This window comes from Xyrauchen texanus, chromosome 6 (genome assembly GCF_025860055.1).
Source record: "Xyrauchen texanus isolate HMW12.3.18 chromosome 6, RBS_HiC_50CHRs, whole genome shotgun sequence".
Lineage (NCBI taxonomy): Eukaryota > Metazoa > Chordata > Actinopteri > Cypriniformes > Catostomidae > Xyrauchen > Xyrauchen texanus.
Window position 1 is genome coordinate 42,297,901 of NC_068281.1, and position 26,581 is coordinate 42,324,481.

General features: G+C 37.9%; 2 protein-coding genes across 2 annotated transcripts in view; both read right to left on the bottom strand.

Moving 5' to 3' along the window:
- Positions 1-26,581, bottom strand: part of LOC127644811 (gastrula zinc finger protein XlCGF7.1-like) — a 367,559-nt gene that overhangs the window by 311,418 nt on the left and 29,560 nt on the right. The gene's annotated exons all lie outside the window — the stretch shown is intronic.
- LOC127645727 (zinc finger protein 420-like) overlaps positions 5,409-26,581 on the bottom strand; it is a 451,613-nt gene continuing 430,440 nt past the window's right edge. Inside the window, exons 6-9 of the mRNA XM_052129389.1 lie at positions 25,243-25,262; positions 16,856-17,804; positions 15,408-15,583; positions 5,409-8,465 (exon numbers count right to left, since the gene is read on the bottom strand). Of these exons, the coding sequence (XP_051985349.1) occupies positions 7,690-8,465; positions 15,408-15,583; positions 16,856-17,804; positions 25,243-25,262 (1,921 nt within the window). The 3' untranslated portion in view covers positions 5,409-7,689. The remainder of the gene's footprint in view (positions 8,466-15,407; positions 15,584-16,855; positions 17,805-25,242; positions 25,263-26,581) is intronic.

Below are 26,581 nucleotides of genomic sequence, written 5' to 3' on the forward strand. Positions count from 1 at the left end.
AGAATGGGATACACAAGGGCATATTATTCATCCTACAGATCTGGTCGAAGAAGAGGGGTAATAATATTAATCTCACAAAGAATAGCTTTTGAGTACATATCAGAGATATCTGATAAGGAAGGGAGGTATATAATGATTACTGGAAAGATAAATAATGCAATAATTACAATTTGTAATGTTTATGTTCCTCCTGGAAGCAGTTTTGGTTTGTATAGAAACATGTTTGATTTAATGGCGAAAGCAAAAGTACTTGTAATCTGCGGGGTGACTGGAACCTTCGCCTCAACCCGGAACTAGATACATCCAAAAATGTACCTACTACATCATTACACAAGAAAGTTAACAATCTCATGGTGGAATTGGGCATACTAGATCTTTGGAGAGAATTCAATCCACTTAGACGTGACTACACTTTTTATTCATTCCCCCATAATACATACTCTAGAATAGATAACTTTTTTGTGTTTAAGTGTGATCGCTCCAAAATAAGTTATTGTGATATCGGCTCTACTGATCTGTCTGACCATGCATCTGTATCTTGTGGGGTCCATATCAGTGATAATCCACGTAAAACATTGTGGAGACTGAACACGAGTGCTTTAAATAATCCACAATTTGTGGCTCAGATGAGAAAGGATGCCTTAAAAGCAGTTATTCGCAGGAAAATTATATCTTGGTGTGCTTACAATAGGAAAAATAAACAATTAAGACTTACAGATCTTAACAAAGAATTAAAAAACCTTGAAGTGCAACATAAAAGGGCACCAACCTCTAATTTGCTGACCAAAATTAAGACAATCAGAAATGAAATTGACTTATTATATACCCAAGAAATAGAAAAAAAATATGATTTTTGCTAAACAAAAATACTATGAATCCGGACCTAGATCGGCTAAAATTCTTGCAAGGAGGTTACAAAAACAAAGAGCAGATAACACCATATATAAAATAAAGCATCCTGCTTCCAATATTTTACAGTATAAACAAGAAGAGCTACAAAATTCCTTTGAGAAATACTACAAAATTGTACTCACAACCACAGTTGGAGAATGAACAACAAATTGAAACCTTTCTTAAATCTCTTAACTTACTAACTGTCCCAGAAGAACATAATACAATTTTGACTGCTGCAATAACTGAAATCGAACTAAGTGGAGCCATCTCCAGGTTGAAGGCAAATAAGTCACCAGGCCCAGATGGCTTCCCTTCAGAATGGTATAAAGCATTTCGAACTGAGCTGTTACCTAGCCTTCTTAGGGCCTGCAATACTGTTTTTAAAGATTCAAAGATGCCACCCTCCTGGAGGGAAGCAGTCATCTCTATTATTCCTAAAGAGGGAAAGGATCTTTCAGACTGTGGATCATACAGACCTATTTCGGTGCTAAATGTTGATTATAAGTTATTTATGGCCATTTTTGCTAAAAGATTAGAAAAAAATATTACCCCAGCTCATACTTACTGATCAAGCTGGTTTTATTTTACAAAGACAGATGCAGGATAATATTAAACGCTCATTGCATATTATGGACCATATAGAACAGAATAAGTTAACAGCCCTTTTGGTAAGCCTCGATGCGGAAAAAGCCTTTGACTCAGTCAGTTGGGCTTTCCTATACAAAGTTCTGGAACGATTTGGCTTTCATTCAAATTTTTCTAATGTCATACGGACTCTCTATGACAAACCTTCTGCTCAAATAAAAATTAATGGCAATCTTTCAAACACTATTACATTAAACCGCGGCTCGCGACAAGGGTGCCCCATCTCCCCTTTACTCTTCGCTCTCTATATCGAACTCCTTGCACAATGGCTGAGACAGACAGAGAGTATCAGGGGAGTTAATATAAAAGGGGAGGATCATAAGGTAGCTCTATACGCAGATGATATCTTGATATATTTAAGTGACCCTTCTAATACATTTCCGAATTTAATGAACCTCTTACAATCATTTTGTAGTTATTCTGGTTATAAATTGAATGTACAAAAGACTCAATTGTTAGCTTTTAATTACTCCCCTCCAACATGTCTTACTGACAAATTCCAGCTAAGCTGGGATAATTGCTCATTGAAATATTTAGGTATACACCTACCAAGTAATGTTTCAAGGCTTGCAGAGATGAACTATGGCCCCCTTTGGATAAAAATTAGAGAATATATCAAAAGGTGGAACTCTGTTTCCTTTCTTAGTCTGAGTCATAGAATTGACTGTGTGAAAATGAATATCCTCCCACGATATCTTTTTTTATTTCAAGCCCTTCCTGTAGAAATCTCTTTAAAAGAATTTTCAGAAATAGATCAAATCATTTCCCGGTTTATTTGGCAAGGGAAGAAACCTAGGGTTAAATTTAAAACATTGCAGGTCTTGAAGGAGGAGGGGGGAATGGGGTTACCCTATTTTAAAGGATATTACTACGCGGCCCAAAGTAAACCCTTTATTAACCTATGTTCCCCAAATTTTCACGCCAGGTGGAAAGATACTGAACTTTCAATCATGAAGGACCCCCGATTCACGCATTATTGGCCTGTACGAACCTAGATAGGCTTATAAAGGATACGCAAAATCCGTGGATCAAAACCCAATTAAAAATTTGGAATAAAGTAAAGGAGAGTATCAGTTAAATGATAAAATACAGATAATTCAATGGTGTGCTTTTGACCCTGGTTTCAGGCCAAATTTGATGGATAATCGTTTTAAATCATGGATTTTCAAAGGTATAACAACTTTTTATTCACTCACAGAAAATGGAAAATTAAGGGAATTTGAGGATCTGAAAAATGAATACTATCTTGAAAAGTCAGATTTTTTCCGATACCTGCAAGTACGCAATTATTTTGAACATAATATTAAACCTAAAACAGACCTTAATGACCCAATATTAAAAACAATATTGAGTGCATATAAAAATGCTACTGTTAAAGGGGTTATTTCTAAGTTTTACAAAGGTTTCTTGGTGAAAAATACCCATTCCACGGACTACATAATAGAAAAATGGGAAAAGGAAAGCAATGTGTCAATATCTACAGATGACTGGTTAAATATATGTGAGTTTCAATGGAAATGTACAAACTCTCATATATGGTGTGAGTTTAACTGGAAATGTCTTATTCGTTTTTTTATAACACCAAAGCAAAAAGCACATTTTGACCCAGGTGGTGCTAAATGCTGGAGGCTGTGTGGCGCTCGGGAGGCTGATCACTGGCATGTATTTTGGGAATGCCAAAAAATCAAACCGTTTTGGGCAGAGTTTCACAAGATCTTAACTACAATATTCAACAATAAAGTACCTTTACAGTTTTCCTCTCTGTTTTTGGGGAATTGTGGGTTCCTGCTCAGAATTGCTGATAAGTATTTATATGCCATTCTTACATATGCCTGCAAGAAAGCATTTACAAGACGTTGGCTGCTTCCCGACCCCCCCCCCCCAACAGTCTCAGAATGGATAGATATTGTTAATGAGATATATGTAATGGAATCAATTACCTTTTCCATTCGTCATAAGAAAAGTATATTTGTTAGTTGGTGGGCCAAATGGGTCAAATATGTAAGGCCCTTAAGACCAGACTTCGTAGAGGTGCTGATTTAATGATCCTGTGCTTTATTGTTCTGTCTTCTTATCTATTCTCTCCTTATATGTCTCAAACAAGGTAGTTATTTATATATATAAGTTTATCTCTCCCTAATTGTTCAAAGTATGTATATGTACTGTTCTGAAAAAAACAACAGCAAATAGACAGATATTATTACTACTTTTATTCTGTAATTCTATCTTGCTGACTGAAAATAAAGAATTAAAAAAAAATTTAAAAAAAATCCTGCAGATCACTGATTGTTCAGGGAGAATTGTCACTACCAGCATCACTGGATTTCCGACACGCAACATTAACCTGCTAGTTTTAAAGTTAGCAACAGTGATAGCAGTATCATTTGTTCATGCGACTTTCGAATTGTGGGAAAGAAATGACTGTGCGCAAAACCACGCCGTGGTCAATAAAGGAAGTGCAGACGGTCCACTTGTTAGCAATGAGCAAAACAAAATGTATTTCAGGAAGTGTATCGGCTGTTGGCCACACATGGCTAACACTGGACCTACCAACTGTGTAGGGAAAAGTAAAAAATATGTAAAAGTGACAACAGAACCATCAAGGAAAAGTGGAACTGGTTCGACCAAATGGACAGTTTCTAATCCGGCGAGCAATGGGAGGGAGAGTGCCACGGCGTTGATCTACGATGGAGGATGGTATGTTTTGTTACGTTAACTCTATACTCTGCTTGAAAGCTTCACTTTATTTAGTTGACCAGCTACTGGAAAAATGACTTCTAAAACAACCAGGCCAATTTAACTGTTACACTTGTGTAAAATGACCATGCAACAACTGCTTTATGCAGCACAATGAGCTAGTAGCTAACAGCTAGCGGTTGTGTTATTGTTTTGGTTTGTGTCATGTTTAAGATGATGTCATGACAGTAGAGGTGGTGCAACTATGGCGATCAGCCTATAATCCCACTCACGTTGAGGCGACGCTATACTGCAGTGGAAACACAAGCTCAGAAAAGTAAAGCGAGTAGAGTTGAGCCGTAACATACAGTGGAAAAGTGCCATTACATTGTTTGGACAAACTGAACTGAAATCTGTTTACAAAAATCATCACTTCGGTTCTGCTGAAGCAGGAGTCTTACATGTCTGGGATGGCTTAAAGGTAAGTAAATCATAATAGGATTAAAATTTTGTGGTGAACTAACCCTTTAAGAGTATTGGTACGTTCCATTCCGGAGGGCTCATCCCTATGCCCTGATCCCATCAAAGGATTTCCCCTCCAGACTGAGAGGTTTGGAGGGTGGAAGGGTGTAGGGCTCAAAAATATCAGTCATTTGGAACGCACATTAGCATAATATAAAATTTTACAGTAAAACACAAGCATTAGCCAGTTTCAAACAAAAAGCCAGGTGTTTAAAATATTTTTTTAAAGTTCAAAGCTTTTATAGACTATGGAGATGAAAGCATGGCACATGTTTTGTTTATAGAACTAGATTGCCATTGCAGCTGGTTTAATTCACACTGAATTACAATTGGCAAAATTAAAATTAGGCTTATACCTAATCAATATTTAATTACAAACAAAGTTAAGGAGGTATCATTCAAAATTATACATAGAATATACCCAGTGAAACATTACTTTGTAAAATTTGTAAAAGGTGATATTGATTTTAATTGCACTTTTTGTGCCAGTTGCCCTGAAACTGTGGTTCATTTATTCTGGTACTGCCCATTTGTAACAAAATGTTTGTGATTTTATCACCAAAAACATTGATGACCAATTTGTGCTGTTTTGGTCTTCTGGAGAATTGTAGAGACAAGCATGGTCAGATTTATATAATACATTTTATTCTTTTAATTACAAAATTCCATGTTCACAACTGTAAGTTTTCCTATAAAAACCCTGTTTTACATCATTCAAGAAAGAAATGGAAGCAAAAAGAAAATTTGCAAATGTTTGAATATTTTTATGTAAATCTGCATTAAGCCCCCCTAGTGTGCATCTATTTGTTACATTTATGTTGTATTTTATTATATACCACAGTTAGTTCTGGTCCTCGAATCTGATTGGACGAGAGACGTTCCATGAGCACTGATGGTCTGACACATCAGCACTCAGACGCTTCACTGTGTGTGTATCACTCCGCTTGTGTTCCTGCCTTTCTAAACTAAAGTGTAAGAGCAGTGCATATCTGCTAGGAGTTACTGTCTTTATTTTTTAATTAAATTAAATTAAAAAATTACTGTTAGCCAGCAGGTGGTGGCAAAAGATAATTTTTGTGTGTAATCTGAGCCAGTTGGTGACGTAAAGTGAATCCGTTAGACATTGTTTACATACAACAGTGCTCCTTGATTTTTCGTATTACTAATACATTACCAAAGCAAGGAAATAGCTTTAAACAGCTTTAAACGGACAACTTCATGATTAAGGCTCATGCTGAGACACAACAGATTGATTTATTACAGAACTCAAAAGTCCTTACCTTTTATCAGAATTTCCACATTGGATACATACTGTTTAAAATGGCGGAGGACATCGCTGTTTCTATAGTAATGACACTTGCGCACCGGCTACCGCGAAATAGAGAGGAATGCCCCGCTTGGACGTCTATTTTCCACTGAGAAAGCTGACCTTCAGAAAGCTGACAGCATCTCTGATTGGGTGTGGCAACAGGTGATCGCACACGCTCCTTCTCTCTCTCTCTCACACACACACACACATCCATCCGTCTATCCTTGTTTATCCAATGACTTGTTAGAAATAGCACAAGCCGTGATACTATTTCTAAAGGGACAACAGAGGTTTGGACGCATCATTAGTTTTGAACCAGCAATGGCAGATTCTGATCCGTCGTGTAAGAAAGAAGTTCCATGCACAAATTAGTTTTTATGACCATACCGTAATTTTTATAATGTACGTGTTCATTGAACTGTTGTATTTACATTGTATGTATGTAATATGTACATGTATTCTCCTGTTAAACACGATATACATTTTACCGTGTGGTACTCCATTTCCCACTTCAAGGCTCCAGCTCCGTTCAGCGAGAAGAGTCTTTAGCCAAGTTTAAACGCTTTATTGTGCAGTTATGTAAAAACATGCACATACAAGATAATTTGTTTCTGAAACAAAATAAAATACATAGAAATGAATTTGGATTCTCTGTTCGCTATTAGTAAATTAGTAATTACTAATATCTATGATAATTACATAAATTAATAATATACTCACTGAGCATGTTTACATGCACATCAAAAAGCACATTACTCTCTAAAATGTAAAAAAAAAAATCGGAGAAATAAAGAAATCCACGTTTCATTACATTTGAAATAATCACGTTATTTTCTGTTTTTGTCGTCAAACCGCGAAGAGGCACGTGCTCGACACGTGCGCACGTTGGATGAGCTGGTAAGAATGCCGGTTAAGGTGTTTGCATGCCACATGAAATCGCCGTAATGGGTAGAAATCTACACTTGTCGATTGGTTTATTCTTACGCCATTTATGCCCTTGGACTAATAAAGGAATGCCGTTTATTGCGTTTACATGACAGCACGCATTGTCGGCTTATTAAGCATAAACGGGGTAAGAAAGTGCAAAACAGCACAAATGTAATACAACGTACGTCTGCACAGACAATAAAGCAAACGCATGCACAGATGAACTTGAAAAATGTTTCTCGTGTTACTAAGATGGCAAAAATCTATGAGTTGTGACTATGGCATGGACGTAACAATGTTCTATGTAATGCAAATCTTAAAAATTCTCTAAAACAGAAAATTATGAACAATCTCTAAAGCATGAATAATTTACAACAAAGTAACTTCTTAAAAAGTGGATAATTCAGTATACTATTGTTTCTGAATTATTAATGGAAGCAGGCTATTATTTTAAGAGCTCATCTGTAGGATTTATGTCAGTCGTGCTCAAGGCTGCTACCTACAGTCTGTATAGCAGTCAGTGCACAGTAGGATAATTTTTGTAATGCATAAACATTGCTGCTCTGACCAAAATGTAACCCCCTTTTTCCCTATTCATGAATGCGATTAAGTTTGCATAATGGTGAAACTCTTTCCATACTTAAGTCATGTTAAAATGCTTAGCTCCAGTAGGAATTCCCAAACGGTTTCTAAGGCCTTCTTTGCATTGGAAACTCCTACACTAATGGCATGTGAAAAGCTTCTCTAGAGTGAACTGCCATGTGGTTATTGAGTCTTCCTTCATATTTGAAAATCCTTCCACACTTATGGCATATGAAAGGCCTCTCTCCAGTGTGAATTCCCATGTGGTTACTAAGGGTTTCTTTGTATTTGAAACTCATTCCACACTGATGGCATGTAAAAGGCTTCTCTCCAGTGTGAACTTTCATGTGGTTAATGAGGCTTGATTTGTATTTGAAACTCCTTTCACAGTGATGGCATTTGAAAGGATTCTCTTCAGCGTGACTTTTCATGTGGTTACTTAGACCTTCATTGTAACTGAAACGTTTTCCGGACTGATGGTATGTGAATAATTTCTTTCTACAGTGAACTTCCAGGTGGTTGTTGAGTCTTCCTAGGTATTGGAAAATCCTTCCACAGTAATGGCATCTTAAATTCTTCCATCTAGTGTGACTTTCCATGTGGTTATTGAGTCTTCCCAGGTATTGGAAAATCCTTCCACATTTTTGGCATGTGAAAGGCTTCTCTCCACTGTGAATTATCATGTGGTTAGTAAAGTGTCCTTTTTGAATGAAAATTTTTCCACACTCAAGGCAAGTGAAATCATTTTTGGTTTCTATTTTTTGAGGTACAGTTTGTGTGAATTGAGAATTGTGTCTTATACTTCCAGTCATTGAGGAACTAAAAGTATTGTCTCCAGTTATGACATCATCATCAGGTTCATCCACTTCACTGAGTTCCTCTTGACTTTCCACTTTCACTTCCACGATGTCTAAAAAAATAAAAAACATCACATTGTCAAGTAAACGATTAATCAATCAATAGTTTCTAAAATCGATATAATTTAATGTAAAGTTGTAGAAATATTTTTTCCCCATTGCTGTGATGAGGCGACCCAGACATTTAAAGCGGTTTAACGCAAGTAAGCGGGTTATTGCGAGAACGCTGTGTTACATCGTATAAGTGTATTCTTTACTCTATATATGCGGCTCAGTCAGTAAGCAGCTTTCTCCACAGCTATAAATGTGTAAATAACAAACATGGCATCCGAAGAAGACTTTACTATTTATTCTCTTTTTCTTTGCTTTATTTCCAGATATTCCAGAGTTGTTGCTATGTTTGTTTTCTTCACTTTCTATAACCTGCAGTGGAATTTCCCTTTTACGTAAAACTTCAGGATTTCCTCAATGTACGAGCGCATGTACACCAACGTGTGGGACAGTCTGTATTTTACTTTGGTGTAAATGGGTATATTTTATAGTATATGTGATTTTCCCGCTGTACTTCCAGAAATTTTGAATTGTTTTGACTTGTTCCATCCTTTGATTTTTGTTGTCCCGGTCTGTTCCACGCACATGCACTCTTCCAAAAACTGTTAGAACGCTGCTAATGTGTTTACATGGCCAGATAACCCACAAGGAAACCCACTAGTTTACATGAAGTTTCAGAACAACGCTTTCAGCAAAAAACCCATTACATATGCATGTAAACATGGTCAATGTGGCTACATTAGTCCAACAAGATGTAGTGTATTGTGCCACCAAGAGATTTAATAAGAAATAAAATTTCATATGTTCGTAAGAAATTAAATTTCATACTTTCATTAGCGTTAAATATCAAGAGTTAAATATGATTTCAGGTTCAAAATGAGCTGTTGTTAATTGCAACAAAATAAAAATACTTAAATATTTTTTATATGACAACTACAGTTTTATTATGTTATATATGCTTGATGCGGACAATCTTTTTTTGTAACGCTTCTTTGTGGACAATCTTAAGCCCAATGTATACTTAATTTACCTATTACTTTTTACTTTAATTTATGTTTTTTACTCGAATGCTGGAGTATGCATAGTTGAATGCTTTAGCCTTTTAAAGTATACTCCATTTGACTGTGCTATGACTGTTATGCAATACTGAAATCCATACAAATTCCATTCTTGGGGAACAAATAAACTCATCCGATATACCGTAATTTCCGGACTATAAGCCGCAACTTTTTTCCCACGCTTTGAATCTCGCGGCTTAAACAACGATGCGGCTAATATATGGATTTTTCCCGCTTTCAAATTTTATTTAAAAAAAAAGAAAAAACATTCTGTGAGGTGCTCAGTTTTTTGGCAGCATGAAGCTTTCATTAGACCAATGAAATTGCCGAACGGGTTAAGGTCAAACAACTTTTTTGTTTACCGGTACTGTTTAGATTAAATCGAGAGCGCTCAAACTTCCCATCGCTCTGATTACGGTAGTCATTTTGTCACCCTCAAGACACGGAGAAATGCATATGATGCAGCTTTCAAGTTGAATGCGATTGATCTGGCTGTTGGAAAAGGAAATAGAGCTGCTGCACGGGAGACGTTGGAAACAGCAGCATGATGAATTGACTCAAAAAGACAACTAAAGCTGAGGCTATTCAACTCCGACACCGAAGGAGATGACTTCAATGGTTTCATGTGCACAAGAGGAGGAAGATAGTGACCAATGACTTTCTTGCTAGGCTACTGTTTACTGCTAATTTTTTATTTTTTGTTACAAGCCGTGTGTGGCAGCGGGGGCGTGGTCAAGCGCCCGTCCGGGAGAGAAAAGCGGTAAGGGCGCTTACACCTGAGCTAATGTCTAACACCTGTGTCTAATTTCAGTAAGCGTGGGGAGAGCGGCATAAAAAGGCAGCAGAGAGAGTGTGTGTGTGTGAGTGAGTGAGTGAGTGACAGAGTGACAGACAGACACACGTCAGTCTAGTGTTGGCGCATAGAAGTCCAAGAATTGAGAAACTTACATTGCTGTGGCCATTAAAAGCCTTACCTGGAACGTCAAGTGCCCTGCTTCACGTGTCCTTCTTGGGAAAACTGTCACACTGGCACCAGTGTGACAGTTTTCAGCACTTGATGTAAGCGCCCTTACCACTTTTCTCTCCCGGACGGGCGCTTGACCACGCCCCCGCTGCCACACCGTGTTTCCTTAAAGCCTATTTATTTTTGTTACAAGCCGTGTTTCGTTAAAGCCTGTGTAAAGTTCATTTGTTTCAATGTACCGGTAGGCACCTGCGGCTTATAGACAGGTAAGGCTTATTTATGTTAAAAATAAAAAAAAAAATTTTATTCAGTGGGTGCGGCTTATATTCAGGTGCGCTCAATAGTCCGGAAATTATGGTACGTGTACCTCTCTATAGTATTAAATGCTGTCTCTTCCCTGGACAGAAAGTCACGATGCGCTGTGTTGGAGCTTGTTGCTGTCATGATTCATATCGCAAGGAACTGCCGAATAATCACAATGTTGTCAATCAAAAATAAAAACATTTTAAGTCTCCTTTTTTTACATGTTTGTGTATAACTGTTACTGAATTTGAAGTCAGGTCTTCAATCATTATTGATATTGTTCATTTAAATTGTATGCAAATTAGTTTAAAATGGAATGCACTATTGTTAACAGACAGGTATGTTCTTTGCAATAACATAGAGCTGTTTGGTTTATATGTATTCGTTGGGCCCTCTAGTGACATGGGAGAAAACAACGATAAAATCTGGTGATAACAGATTTCCCCCCACTGAAATGTCTTTCAAATTAAAATATAATTACAATTTTGGTCATATTGAAATGAAAGATTCTAATTTAGTTTCTCAGCCCTGTTGACAGACCTAGTGTGTAAATGTCCTTAACAACTATCCAAATACACTTTCATAGACTTAGCTTGTCTGATATGGTAGATGGCAACAGTAAGGTGTTATAAAGGTAGGAGTGGTCAGTTGTGTTTATAAGATGGGTTTTAGTCAAGGGTCAGTGTAATGGCAAAAAGAAACATACATCAAGTCAATACTCAAATAAGTCGGTGATGCGATTGGTGATCTTTTAATTTGGCCAATCACATTAACTAATCATATGTCACAAAAGAAACAAGGAAAGTGTCTGTAACTGTGTGGGCTTTCATCATTTACTGCATCCTATGTGAAACACCTCTGCCAGACATGGGTATCACAATAACGCGGTTTACAAGTTTACAACTCTTTTTTTTTATTTTATTTAATCGTATTGAGAAAGCTATGAATTGTTACATGCCTAGTGAGGATGAAGAAATCAAACCAAGTACTGTGTTTGTATAACAGAATGTCCTTGCTCACTCAAACATAAATTCAAAGCGATGTCGGTACAGCTGTATTTCCACACAGCACTTAAGAGATCTGCCATTATGTTGATGCAATATCTTACTTCTGATACTTACTGCAGATCTGAGTAAGTATCAGTCTATGCTTGCTTCCTTTTCCAATGAAGTAGCATCTGCCAAAACATTCTATTATCAGGACAAGGCCAAAAACACTCACAGCATTTAACACACTCCTCTGTCCACACCCCCTCCTCCTAACACCTTGCTAACAGCAAATATCTTTGCCACTTTTTTCCTGATAAGGTTACAGCCATCAGCAGTAGATTCTCTGCACCACATCCTCTCAAACACCAACCTCCTCTATGCAGCTGTTCTCTCCTCTAACTGACACTAAGGTCTCTAAAAAACTCCTCTCCAACCACCCCACCACTTACCCCCTTGATCTTCTCCAAGCCATCTCTCCGTCAATCCTACTTGCACTCACACACATAATTAACACATCTCTACTTACATACACTTATACCACTGCATTGAAGCAGGCTTGAGTAACTGCACTTAACCCCACACAGGTAGAAAATTACAGACCAGTCTCTCTCCTCCCACTCATGGCGAAAACACTCAAAAGAGAAGATCTCTGTATTTCTCTCACAGAACAAGCTGCTAAACGACAATCAGTCAAGCTTCAAATGTGGATATTTCATAGAGACTGCCCAGCTCTCTGTAACTTGAGTCCTTGAGACATGCGAGATCTGGAGCCAGACCATCCATCCTTATTCTACTGGACCTATCTGCAGCATTCCAAACAGTCAACCATCAGATTCTCCTGTTCACCCTCTCTACTCTGGGCATCACAGGAACTGTGCTTGGCTGGTTCAAGTCTTATCTTTTAGATAGGTGTTTCAATGTAGCCTGTAGAGGTGAGGTGTCCAAGTCACATCAGAAACTTACTGGGGTACATCAGGGCTCAGTGCTTGGCCCACTTCTCTTCTCTAAATACACAACACTGGGACCCATCACTTAAGCACATAGGTTCTCTTACAAATGCTACGCCAATGACACGCAGCTCTACTTGTCTTTCCAGCCCAGCGACTCCAAGGTGACTGCTCAAATCTCAACCTATTTGGTAGACATCGCGGCCTGGATGAAGGAACACCACCTGCAACTTAACCCAGTGAAGGCTTAGCTCCTCGACTTTCCAGCCAACACTGCTGTAAAGAACAACATTACCATGCAGCTAGGTTCATCTACAATAATACATTCCAAAACGGTCAGAAATCTAGGGATTATCATTGACAACCAACTCAATTTCACTGACCACATCTCAAAAACAGCACGATAATCAGAAAAATAAGACCCTTACTCTTTGAACATGCCACATAACTCCTTGTTCAGTCATTTGTCATAACTAGACTGGACTACTCTAATGTTGTTTTAGCTGGCCTTCCTGCATGCACAATTAGGCCTCTGCAAATGATCCAGAATGCAAGAGAGCGCATGTTACACCTCTTCTTGTCTCTCTACACTGGCTGCCAGATGCTGCACATATCAAGTTCAAGTCTCTGATGCTGACATTCATTCTAAGATGAAACGTCTCCATCACGTTTTTCTTTTCTCCCGAATTTGGAATGCCCAATTCCCAATGCACACTAGGTCCTCGTGATGGCGTAGTGACAATCCGGGTAGCGGAGGACGAATCTCAGTTGCCTCCACGTCTGAGACCGTCAATCTGCATCTTATCACATGGCTTGTTGAGAGCATTACCATGGAGACATAAAGCGTGTGTAGGCTTCACGCTATTCTCCGCGGCATCCACGCTCAACTCACCACGCGTCCCACCGAGAACGAGAACCACACATTATAGAGACCACGAGGAGGTTACCCCATGTGACCCATCACTCAGCACCCCCTGGATTCAAACTCGTAACTCCAGGGGTGGTAGTCAGCATCAATACTGGCTGAGCTACCCATGCCCCGCCTCCATCACGTTTGAAGATTATTACCCCACTTGCCTGGCTAGTACAGTATAAGATGCAGAAAAAACAAGCCATCTCTTTCAAACTCTCAAAACATCTTCAGACCTCAGGTGTGTTTCTTGAAGGAATACCACTTTACATTGTAATTGTTTTAGTCTGCACATGACCTGCTTGAGTTTTATGATATTATTTAACCCCCTAGAATCGACCTTTAGAAGGCGGAAAAACTAACAAAAAACTAAACTAAAACATGGCATTCACGGCAATCTCACATTCATCCCCATGGGAAGTTCTGCAAAGCTCTTCAGAGCAGGTGATGATAGCCAAGGGAGACAGAGCTTAGCGAAGGGTCAGTTGAATCATTAAGTGAATTATGTCACTGTCATAAACTTGTATGTGCTAAAACTGGTAATTTTACAGCTTTGTTCTCACATCATATCAATACAGAACTTTTCTGGCAACGTTACAATTTCTTAAGTCGACAAATTACAGAAGCTGATTGCATGGCATTTTGACAATGGGTCTGTTCACACATGACCTCTGCATGGAAAAATGGTGTTAAATTTAAGGAAAAGGCTGTATGTGTGAAAGCATGTATATTTATCGTTTTAAGTTATCATTAGAAATAGAACCAAACTAATTACTTTTAAAATATATATTTTTGCTATTAGGGATGTGCAAAATCACCAATTTTGATAGTCAACTAGTTGGTGATAATGTATATTTATGCTCCGTTATGTTCACGTGACCCCGTTCAGACATGTTTCAGAGGGATAAACGGACACTTAGTGCAGCACTTCAACATGGTAACAAATGGATTTTCAACAAATAAATAGGCCAAATAACTTTCTAAGTAATGTAGATAATGTACAGGGGTGGGTTGTTATCACAAAATAAAAACCCTGACAAGGTGATCAGGGCCCCGATGAGAAGCAGAGGCGTATCAACCTAAAGGGATTTATTTTGCGATAACAACCAGCTGACTGTACATTATCCCGCTTACTGCACGGCTACTAACCAAATAAATAAAAACATGGACATAATATATTGATTTGCATTGAAATTATGTAATTTATGTAACAAGAAAGAAATCGCTGAACGGCTGAAATCCACCTCCAGTTTGCGTTGGAGATCTGTTGGGCTTTACATTATAATTAATGACTGTCTGACTGTTGCCTCCGCTTCTGAGACGTCAATCTGCGCATCTTATCACGTGACTCATTGTGCATGACACACCAGAGACTCCCAGCATGTGGAGGCTCATGCTACTCTCCGCGATCCATGCACAAATTACCACACACCCCACTGAGAGCAAGAACAACTAAACGTGACCACGAGGAGGTTACCCCCATGTGACTCTACCCTACCTAGTAGAGAGTAGCTTAGGAGACCTGACTGGAGTGACTCAGCACACCCTGGATTTGAACTCGTGACTCCAGGGGTGGTAGTCAGCATCAATACTCGCTGAGCTACCAGGCCCCACAAAGTGAGTATTTTTTTAAAGATTTAATTATCTACTGGTGTATAAATGCATCATACAGATTCTCTGAATATATATTTATTTTGCATGCATTCAAAAGATTCAGTTCACAGGGTTGAAATAAAATTATCACCACTATATAGTTCAAGAACTGATACCAACCTATTTTTTCCTCAGTATCTTCACTTTTTATTCTGCATGGTTGTGTAATATTGATGTCTTCAATCTCTCCTTTAATAAACTCCATCTTTACAGCAGTTTGTCTCACAGATCTCAGTCGTTTCACCTGGAGATTTCCCTCCTCATCTGCAAACCTTGTCACGTTTATGAATAATGAACTGAAAAGAAATACAAAGTAAATCACTCTGCTTTTTATGAGTGGATGTACTTTAATCTCAGAAAAATAACACTCATACGCCAAAATCATATTGTAACATTCAATGACAATCTACAGTAATTTGCAAAATTACCTCATAAATGTTGTTATTATGTTACAATTGTATGTTTTGGAGCCAATTCGTAAAAACTTTGAACCGCTGCACACCTTATTTCAGCCGAGCAGTAACTAGAGAATTGATGGCGCATTTCTTTATGACGTCACAATCACTCACCGCGGACAGGCAAAATAAAAGTCCTGGATAAATAAGAGACACGCCGTGTCTACCATCACAAACTTATTATACTAAAATAAATAAAAACAGTTCTGTTGATCCTCACAATGCAGGTGAATGGTGACCCAAACTCCGAAAGTCCAAATATCCTATAAACGCTTCATAGAAGTTATTCTGAAGACTCCAGTGGTTAAATCAATGTCTTCAGAAATGATCTAATCGTCTTTGGGTGAGAACAACCCAAAATATAACTCCTTTTTCAATGTACAACGTGCCAGTGCAGTCTCTTAAGCACAATCATGATTTAAGCTCAATTACACCATCTAATGCCTGACACATGCGCAGTAGATGGCACTGTAGAAAGTATAATTGAGCTTTCCTACCTTGAGATGTCCTGACTCTCCCAATGGCCAATCTGATCGTATTTTCCGAAAGTGCTACGGAATTTTTATGGTCATTCATTTATGGGTGTACCAAAAATTGAAACAACTTAAAACAATTATTTTTTAAATTTTTAATGCGTGTGCATTTGGAAAGCCTATGCAGATTTAATATAACTTGAAGATTTAAAATGTATAAACCTTTGCTGTAAAACGATAACATACTGTAATTTACTTCATAATTTTTAAACCATTGAAGCTTAGGCTCACTTAACTATCTCTCAATTTCATAAAACCACATCTCTGTGACATATTTCAATCAGAATTCACGAACAACTTTCAAAACATCACAGACAACCAAAAGTTTATATTTGTAAGGCATAAAACATGTTCAATATTTAGTGACAATCTATCAATGGCATGACAGGTCCATTAACTGACCCAAAATTCTCTTGCACATGCCCCAAGCCAGCAGGCCATCCTTATTGTTGAGCCCTGGGGTTTATATAGCATATCTGCACTTGTGTGACCCTGTCCTATGTGTTATTGTATTTCTTTAAAATGTTACATTACCAACATTATTATTTTGTGTATGAATGTTTAGTCTGAGTCTAAGAGCAAACTTGGCAATAAAGCTCTTTCTGATTCCATTTCCAATTCTGATGGCATGTGAAAATGTTTCTCTCCAGCGTGAATTCCAATGTGGTTCTTCAAGCTCCCTTTGAATTTGAAACTCTTTCCACAGTGGCGGCATGTGAAGGGCTTCTCTCCAGTGTGAATTCCCATGTGGTTAGCAAGGCTTTTCTTGTTTTGGAAAGTCTTTCCACACTGAGGGCATATGAAAGACTTCATTTTCGAGTGAATTTTCATGTGTCTACGGAGGTATGCTTCGCATTTGAAACTTATATCACACTGACAGCATGTGTACGGATTTTCTCCATTATGAGTTCTCATGTGACAATCCTGACTATCTTTACATTTAAAACTCTTTCCACATTGGTGGCATGTGAAAGACTTATTTCTATTATGAGATGCTGTGTGATAATCAAGGGTGTTTTTATGTCTGAAACTCTTTCCACACTGATGGCATACGAAAGGCTTCGCTCCAGAGTGAATTTTCGTGTGTTGTTCAAGATCTCCTTTACGTCTGAAACTCTTTTCACACTGAAGGCATGTGAAAGGTTTCTCTTCACAGTGAATTAGCATGTGAATATCCAGATGATTTTTACGTTTGAAACACTTTCCACACTGATGACATGTGAAAGGCCTCTCTTCAGAGTGAATTACTCTGTGATCTATAAGGCCTCTGCTTTGTCTGAAACTCTTTCCACACTGAGGGCATTTGAAAGGTTTCTCCCCAGTGTGAATTCTCATGTGACTCTTAAACGTTTTGTTTTCTTTGAAACTCTTCCCACACTGAGGACAAGTGAAAGATTTATTGGATTTGGTTTCTTCAGTCTGTGAGCAACTAAATGATTGTTCTCCACTAATGACATCAAGTTCCTGATACTCTTGTTTCTCCTCCACTTCATTCAGATCTTGACTTTCCTCCTTAAGCTCCATCGGCACTAAAATAAAAATATGAAAATGTCAAAAATCAAATTCAAGAGCAATTAAAATTAAACAAAACAATACAAATAAATCTTAATTTCCCCTTCACTAAGATCCTTCCAGGTAACTGCTGCTCGCTCCATAGGATTAGCCCCATTGATTTTCATTAACCATATTTTTGGATGGGTTTAAACTGATTTATAGAAATTATCCAAATACACTTCCCATACACTTGCATTTAAAAAAAAATCTATAAAACACTGCCATTTTTAATAAAATGTCATAAAGCAAAACGTTCCCCCCCTTTGTTTCAATGGTCTCTATGATCTAATAAGGCTTACGATGCCTTTTGGAATTGCAGGCAAGAACAGCTAAGGCTGAGATCAACAAAACAGACCCACAGTTTGGCAAAACAGGAAAAATAAACAAGGGAATCATAGCATAACACAGTAAAATATAAACCTGCATGAACAATTTTAAAGGACTTCCATCCTTTGCTTATTTTTTGTTTATTTTTTAGTTTTGGGTTCTAATGAAATTCTAAGACGACGAGCAATACAATATTATTTATGGTTCATACTTTATTTTCTTTTGTGCTCTGCATAAGAAGGTATGTCATACAGGCTTTAACAACACAAGTGTGTGTAAATTATGACAGAATTGTCATTTTTGAGTGAACAACTCCTTTAAAAGGTGAAGTATGTAATTTTTTTATTCTATAATATGTTCTCCTATCCCAGTTTATTGTTCATTGACAACCATATGCAAGTCATGGGTTCAACTCGTGCATTTTAAAATGTTGTGGATGTGTGTTAGGTCCCAACGCAAGAAGTTTGAAATATTTGTAAATTGTAAAATAAATACTCTTCAGATAACGGAGCCGCATTAAACCATCTGAAGGGCCATATCCGAACCGTGGGTCATAGTTTGCCCATTCATTACTCCAGTCACAGCAATGCAAGCATTTTAGCACTGTTTAAAACAGTTACCTCGATACAATCCTGTCTTGGAGGTCTACAGACAATTCCTTGGACTTCATGGCTTGGTTTGTGCTCTGACATGCACTGTTAACTGTGGGACCTTATATAGACAGGTGTGTGCCTTTCCAAATCATGTCCAATGAACTGAATTTACCACAGGTGAACTACAATCAAGTTGTAGAAACATCTCAAGGATGATCAGTGGAAACAGGAGGCACCTGAGCTCAATTTTGAGTGTCATGGCAAAGACTGTGAATGCTTATGAACATGTGATATTTTCATTTTTTATTTGTAATAAATTTGCAAAGATTTCAAACAAACTTCTTTCACATTGTCATTATGGGGTATTGTTTGAAGAATTTTGAGGACAATAATGAATTTAATCCATTTTGGAATAAGGCTGTAACATAACAAAATGTGGAAAGTGAAGTGCTGTGAATATTTTCCAGATGCAGTGTAGTAGCTGGCTTGATAAAATGAGTTTAGCCATATTTTAACATTAGCCTAAGCAAGACAAGGTCTGTCCTTGTCTGTATTAATCAGTGGCCTCATGGTATAATGACCATTTGAATATTAATACATCAACTAAATGTTATTTTTGGCTATGTATACTGGTGTGCCAATGATGAATAAAGAATCAAGAATGGACACCCACCTCTCCGTCCGTCAGTATCTTCACTTTTTATTCTGCATGGTTGAGTAATACTGATGTCTTCAATCTCTTCTTTAATAAACTCCATCTTTACAGCAGTTTGTCTCACAGATCTCAGTCGTTTCATCTAACGTTTTTCTTCCATATGTGGGAACTTTTCTCCATCACGTTGAACATGTTATGAATAATATAAAAAAGTGAAAAGAATGAAAATGCCAATTCATTTTGGGAACCTGTAAAGTATCACAGAAATATGGGTCATTCTACAGAAGCGTCTGCTATTCGAGTACCAAAATGTGTTCAAATGTATTGTATTTTTAATCATAAGCTATAATTTGAGTTAGCCCGTTGGCTTGATGAAGCCACATAAATGGCAGTTTAGCAGATTTTATACATAAAAAAAAACACTGATTTAAAATAAAAAGCTTGTGCTATCTTTCTTTTAACAGGTGTTACTTTACAGTTTTTAAATACAAATATTTAAAGGACATAGAAATTCAACAATACAATCCTTAAAATTCTTACTCTTGCATGAAGCAACAGTCAAGTAATGTTATGTAATTTATAGGTAAAATATGACAACAACAAAAAACACAAAGCACCAATCTTTCAATATTCATTACAGAGAAAATACAGTGTTTGGTATAAAACTAAAGATCATTCAAAAAAATCTTAAACAACCATTTAAATAAATGATGCATGATGAAATCACTCAAAATAAAAGACATATTAAAGCTCATTTGCAACTGTCTGCTACTATACTGGACAAACTTGGATCCGTCTTCAGCTAATATAAAAAAAAAAACATGGTGCATTTCCATCTTTCTTTCAACCTACTCACTTTATTTTTATGGTGTTCAAATTTTCCAAATGTAAAATGGCATACAGGGGGCGCATTCAGGAAGCTGTTTGAAAACAGAGGTTTGTTTTTGCAGTTCCGATGAGTGGCACTGAAATTGCACTCTTCAGCTTTAAATGTCCAGTTGCTTCATGAGGAACTCCCAGAACCCCTGCTCAATCTGAACTGATCTCTGATCAGGGGTTCTGGAATAAAGCAAACAATCTGTTTATCACCATACCAATAACAACATTTCTAGAGCTTAGCCAGAAGAGCTTCTATATCACGTTTAACCATTTAACTCACTTAAAAACAATCAGGAAAAGTCATAATCATAAAATGTAAATTAATGAGCACTATTTTATGCATTACAACATAATGAATAGATTTTTACTAAAGCCTCTTTACACAAGGTTGTCACTGCTGTTACTGGTCATCACTGAGAAATAGTAACACCAGTGACGATTTTCATGAAATATGCCATTCATAAAAAATCTCAAACTACAAGCTTCTCTGGATTTTCTATTTATAGGTATGTTTTTGAGTAAAATGTACATTTTATTTAATGCAAAGAAAACACATTTATATTCATTTAAAAAAAACCACAATACTAATGTTTTAACTAAGAAAGAGGGCACAGATGGCATGAGACACTTTGGCTTGAAGGCATCTCCAGGTCTCACTGGAGTCTCCTTCTAACCATTAGACGACCAGATGGAGGATTGTGATGATCTGGGCTTAAGCAAGGCTGGAATCCGGCAGATTCGTCTTTGTGAAGGATGCATGAATCAAACCATGTACAAGGTTATTCTGGAAGAAAACTTGCTTCCTTCTGCTCTGACAATGTTCCCCAACTCTGAGGATTTTTTTTTCCAGGACAATGCTCCATGTCACACAGCCAGATCAATCAATGTGTGGATGGAGGAGAACCGGATAAAGACCCTGTTATGGCCAGACCAATCTCTAGACCTGAACCCCACTGAAAATCTCTGGAATGTGATCAAGAGGAAGATGGATGCCACAAGCCATCAAATAAAGACGTGCCGCTTGAATTTTTGCACCAGGAGTGACATAAAGTCGCCCAACAGCAATGTGAAAGACTGGTAGAGATCATGCCAAGACGCATGAAAGCTGTGATTGAATATCAGTGTTATTCCACCAAATATTGATTTCTGAAAGTTTAGTATTGTGTTTAAAAACGAATATAAACTTGTTTTCTTTGCATTATTCGAGGTCTGAAAACACAGCATCTTTTGTGTTATTTTGACCAGTTCTCATTTTCTGCAAATAAATGCTCTAAATGACAATATTTTGGGAGAAATGTAAAAGGACAGTTGAATTTTTCTTGATTGTTTTCAGTGACGTAAAAGTCTGGACATTTTTTCAGAACAAGGTTTTGATTTTAGCAGTAACACCGGTGACATGACACTTCGGAGGAACTATTTCCATCATATTATTTATTATATATATGTAGCATTTAATTTAATTATGCATAAAGTATTATTACTTTTCAAATGGGAACTGCATTTTCATAACGGTCATAACATATCATGTACATGGAATTTTATATAGTTTATTAAAATAGAAACATTGACTAATTCATGATTCAAATAGATATAAATGTTCAAAGAACAGTGACTGTATTTAAAGTGTATGCCTTTTGAAAAGGCTGGGGACAGAAATGTGGACATTTTTGTTCAAATTTGGAAAGATAGAAATAACAGATAAATGCTGCGCAATTTACAAGCTAGTAATTATAAGCACTTCACATAAAGCACTACAATATTACATTGGCAACACCCATTTTATGTTATAAACTCGAAATTATCTTAATAATATTATCACATTATTGGAGCACATTTGTTAAAAACTTAAATTCAATTTGTATTGCTTTGTATTGTTTTATATACCTTAAATTCTGAAGCGCTCAAAAACACAAACCTTTCTTCAGCCGAACAACAACAGAAGAGCGCCACGGCGCAGCCCTGATGACGTCAGACCAGCACACAGCGATTTGGTGAAGCAAAAGAAAAGTCCTTTCACATGTTCTTCTTCTTTTAGCGTTTTATGGTGGTTGGCAAACAAACGATAGGTGCATTCCCGCCACCTACTGGGCTGAAGTATTGACCATTGTTGGAATGGGGTAAAATAAATAAATAAATAAAAGTTACCAAAAAAAAAAAAAATTCTATAAACTTCTAAATCATTTTTACATTTACATTTATGCATTTGGCAGACGCTTTTATCCAAAGCGATTTACAGTGCACTTATTACAGGGACAATCCCCCCGGAGCAACCTGGAGTTAAGTGCCTTGCTCAAGGACACAATGGTGGTGGCTGTGGGGATCGAACCAGTGACCTTCTGATTAACAGTTATGTGCTTCGTCCTTCCCTGGAGAAGTTTGCTTAGCTCCAACAATAGCCCTTTTTAGCTCGTAAAAGGTAAACTCGTTATCCAATGAATTTCCTGAAGATCACAGTCAGCTGACTTAAATTTCCATCTAGATTTTCCATTCCACTGCAAGATCAATAGCACCATTAGGATCAACCACATGGTGCCTGAGAGCTTGCCATTTGAATCTTTAATTTATCGTTTATCTGTTCTACTGATACCCCCTCAACATCCAAGAATTTTTCTGCTGCCCTAATGATCATTTTAATCCTCTCTGTTCTTCTCTCAGTTTGCACTGAGCAATTCACTACCTCAGTCAAACATGAAACAAATGCAATCTTGTCAACTACCATGAGTTTTCCATTCATATTTACTGTGCTAGGGTCTGGTTTGTTAACTGGATGACTCAATTCCAATCTGCTGTCACTCTTAGGTTTTGACATTTGAACCTTTTTAAGAGCCTCTGCATAAATCAGACCTTCTGACACTCTCACACTCTGAACTTTCACAGCTTCTATCCTGTACTGGCAGCCCCCATAGCCTGCACTGTGCTCCCCACCACAATTACAACACTTTGGCTTCACATCTTTTTCACATTCACCGTACTCATGATTTCCTCCACATCTGGCACATCTTTGTTTCCCTCTACATACAGCAGCAATGTGTTCTGACATTTATAGCATCTCAGTGGTGGTGGAACATACTGTCTAACTGCATAGCTTAGAAATCAGATATATACTCTTTCAGGCAGTTTATCTTCCACAAAATGCAGAATAACCGAAAGGCTGTCAACCCTTTCTTTGTCCCTAATACACTTCAACCATCTCACCTCTTTCATCACAGCTCGATTTATACCTTTTTGGATTTTTTCATCTAAAATATCAGTCGGAAAGCCACATATTACTCCTCGTACCCACTTTCTTTCTTTCTACAACTGTGCATATTACCTTCTGACCTAGCAATGTTTTTAATCCAAGTGCTGCCTTTTGTTGACAACTATCCTTACATATTATTAGTAATTTACCATCCCTCAAATTTTTCGCACACTCAATCTTTACAATCGATTCCATAATGGCTTTGGTAATTTTCAATAGATTGCTTATACCAACAACATCAGACGAAAATTTCAACAGTACCTTATACTCTCCCTTCCTTATTCTTAAAGAGCTCTGCTCCTTATCACTGTCTGTTCCCGAAATCTTACTCCAGGTCTTCCTTTTTCGTTTTTCCACCACCGACCATTTCAAATTTGTTCCACCTCTACCTTCCCCGCCATATGCTTCACCTTCCATCTCCGAATCACGTCCGGATACTACGCTACTTCCTTCCATCAACGAACCAGTCACAGACCAGTGTAGCCAATCCTCCCGGTCGTCTCCATCCCTTTCAAAGTTTGGAACGCTGCAGCTAAGATCACTTAATAATAAGGAAAAAAAGGAGAATAAGAGATACGTATATATCAGAATGTAGAAAAAATCCCCCACTGTAGTTTCTTTTTATTTTTTTGTGGTACTTAGAAATAAGTAGTAAGTTTATTTAGTAAGATTTGTTTTTTAATATAAATATATATAAAAGATCTAAAAATGTCTTTCCTTTGGTGTCACACAAATACCTTTTGGCCTATGTGGGTGTTTGTGAATCGTTGTTGTATTGCAAATAGCGTATTATCACCAGGGTTGCATTAATGCATGGGCTTATGGGCTGAAGTCCAGGGGTCTATAACTCCCATGGGGCCCAGCTCATGGCCACAGGGCCCATTTTCCCCTATCCATGTTCAAGGGAGGAGCGTGTTTAAATGATTTCAGAGGGAGATGTGGTTGATGACATGGTGACATTGTGCAATGGTTAAAGGCATCCATGTAGTACTTGTTTAAGGCACAGCATTGCCCCCCACCCCCACACCTTTTTATATGTATTGATTTATAACCTTTTCACCAGTCAGTGCGGTGACAAGAGCAGCATTATAACACACAGAATGGACCACTGCCTTTTAAAGAAGCAGCAAGATGTACTTCGAAGTACATGAGCACCTGCACATGACAGTTTCATTTGCATTTACATTTAGTCATTTAGCAGACCCTTTTAAGTTCCCAGAGTAACTAGAATAGTGCAGAATCTAGAGCAGAAGAAATAGAGACAAGGAAAAATATATATAAAAAGAATAAAATGAAATAGTAAGTGCCATGTTCCATTGGCTGTCCTGAAGGCCAGGGTCAAAGCCTTTCATTTGATGAAGGCAGCTACAGGTAGCCAGTGGAGTGAAATAAAAAGGGGGATGATGTGAGCCCTTTTTGGTTGATTGAAGACCAAATGTCCTGCTGCTTTCTGGACCATCTGCAGCAACGTAATTGCACTAGTTGGGAGGCAGGGCAGCGTTACAGTAGTTCCCGATGTTCTAAAGCGATTGAGTGGTTTATGAGATGTGGGTGGTGAAGTTAAGCTTGTCATCAACCATTACTCCCAAGTGCTGGGCTGTCCAGGTTGGTGTTAGTGTAGCTGATCTAAGATGATTAGTGATGTTGTGATCAACAGATGGGTTGGCTGGGATCATGTGGAGTTCTGTCTTGGCAAGGTTAAGCTTAAGATGGTGTACCTTCATCCAGACCGAGATCTCTGAGAGACAGGCAGAGATATGAGCTGAGATGGTGGGGTCATCAGATTAGAACCTGCAAAGCAAGGACTCTGATAAAGAGCCATTCACTATGCTAAGTTTTGTATTTTCCCTTTTCTCTACAACTGTGGCGGGGTGAGCAAGAGACAGACACAGTGGGTGTGGCATCAAGCCTCTGAGAGGCATTTTTTTAAAATAATAATAAACATAAAATGTTAATAAATGGGGAAAATAGTGTCCAATGGGGAAAGTGTCCAAAATAAAGGGGAATCTGGCACCCTCACGGTGAATGGGGGCATCGTGTAGGATGGGTAGTGTCCAGAGGAGGATCCAGGACATGGCCGGGGTCCGGCAGCCACACGCTCTCCCCTCACTGGTCTGTGGCGCGTGGGGTGGTGTCTTCCCAGGGCCATGATGTATGTGAGGGGAAATCGGTCTGGCATCCGCATCCGTTGGCCACGATGCGTGCTTCAATGTCCCGGAATCGCAACTAATTCACTATGGGGGTCCGGGTCCAGCAAGCACCTAATTCAGCCAGAACACTCCCTGCTCTGCTCCTGGATCTGAGAGGGCACCAGTGTGTGCACACAAAAAGATAGAAGCAGTCTACCCGAGAAGAGGCATGCTCTACATTTTTCTGCCAGCAGTGGTGCCCAAACGTGGCTTTTTAATTATGCTCTCTCCTCACATAAGGACGGCCCTCAGAGGTGGGGCAACGATGATGAGAGGGAGGGGCAGCCACATTACTTATATTTCCTTGCTATGCTTGTAATATGTGTTTTCATTATATTCCTATTGTTTCCTGTAGCCAAAAATACACTTGCACACTCTGGGCTGCTAACTCGCTGCGCTTTATATAGACAGAAAGATCACCAGAGCGTTCTTCCACTCTTAGCTGGGAAAAAAAAAAACCTATGTACACTTTTCAAAGTATGTTCACGAATTATTAAATAGAACACCAATTTTTCATCAGACTTAAGTTTATGAACCACAATATGGCAACCTATAAACAGTAAGTGTACAATACAAGTGAACCAAAAAATTAAACCACTTACATCAAACAACTGATAAGATTTTTCATTTTTATTTTACTTCAAGACAGCTACAGCATATACACTTGCACAAGTAAACAATAAAACAATTTATAATTTTCAACCCATTGAGACCTATGCTACCATAACTATCACAAGCCAATCTCGCAACTTTCAAAAGCTTATATATTTTAGCCAGCTACACTACGTTACCATATGTGACATATTTTAATCAGCAAATTTGCAACAATTTTCAATACATTCTAGAAAACAAAGTTTACATTTGCAGG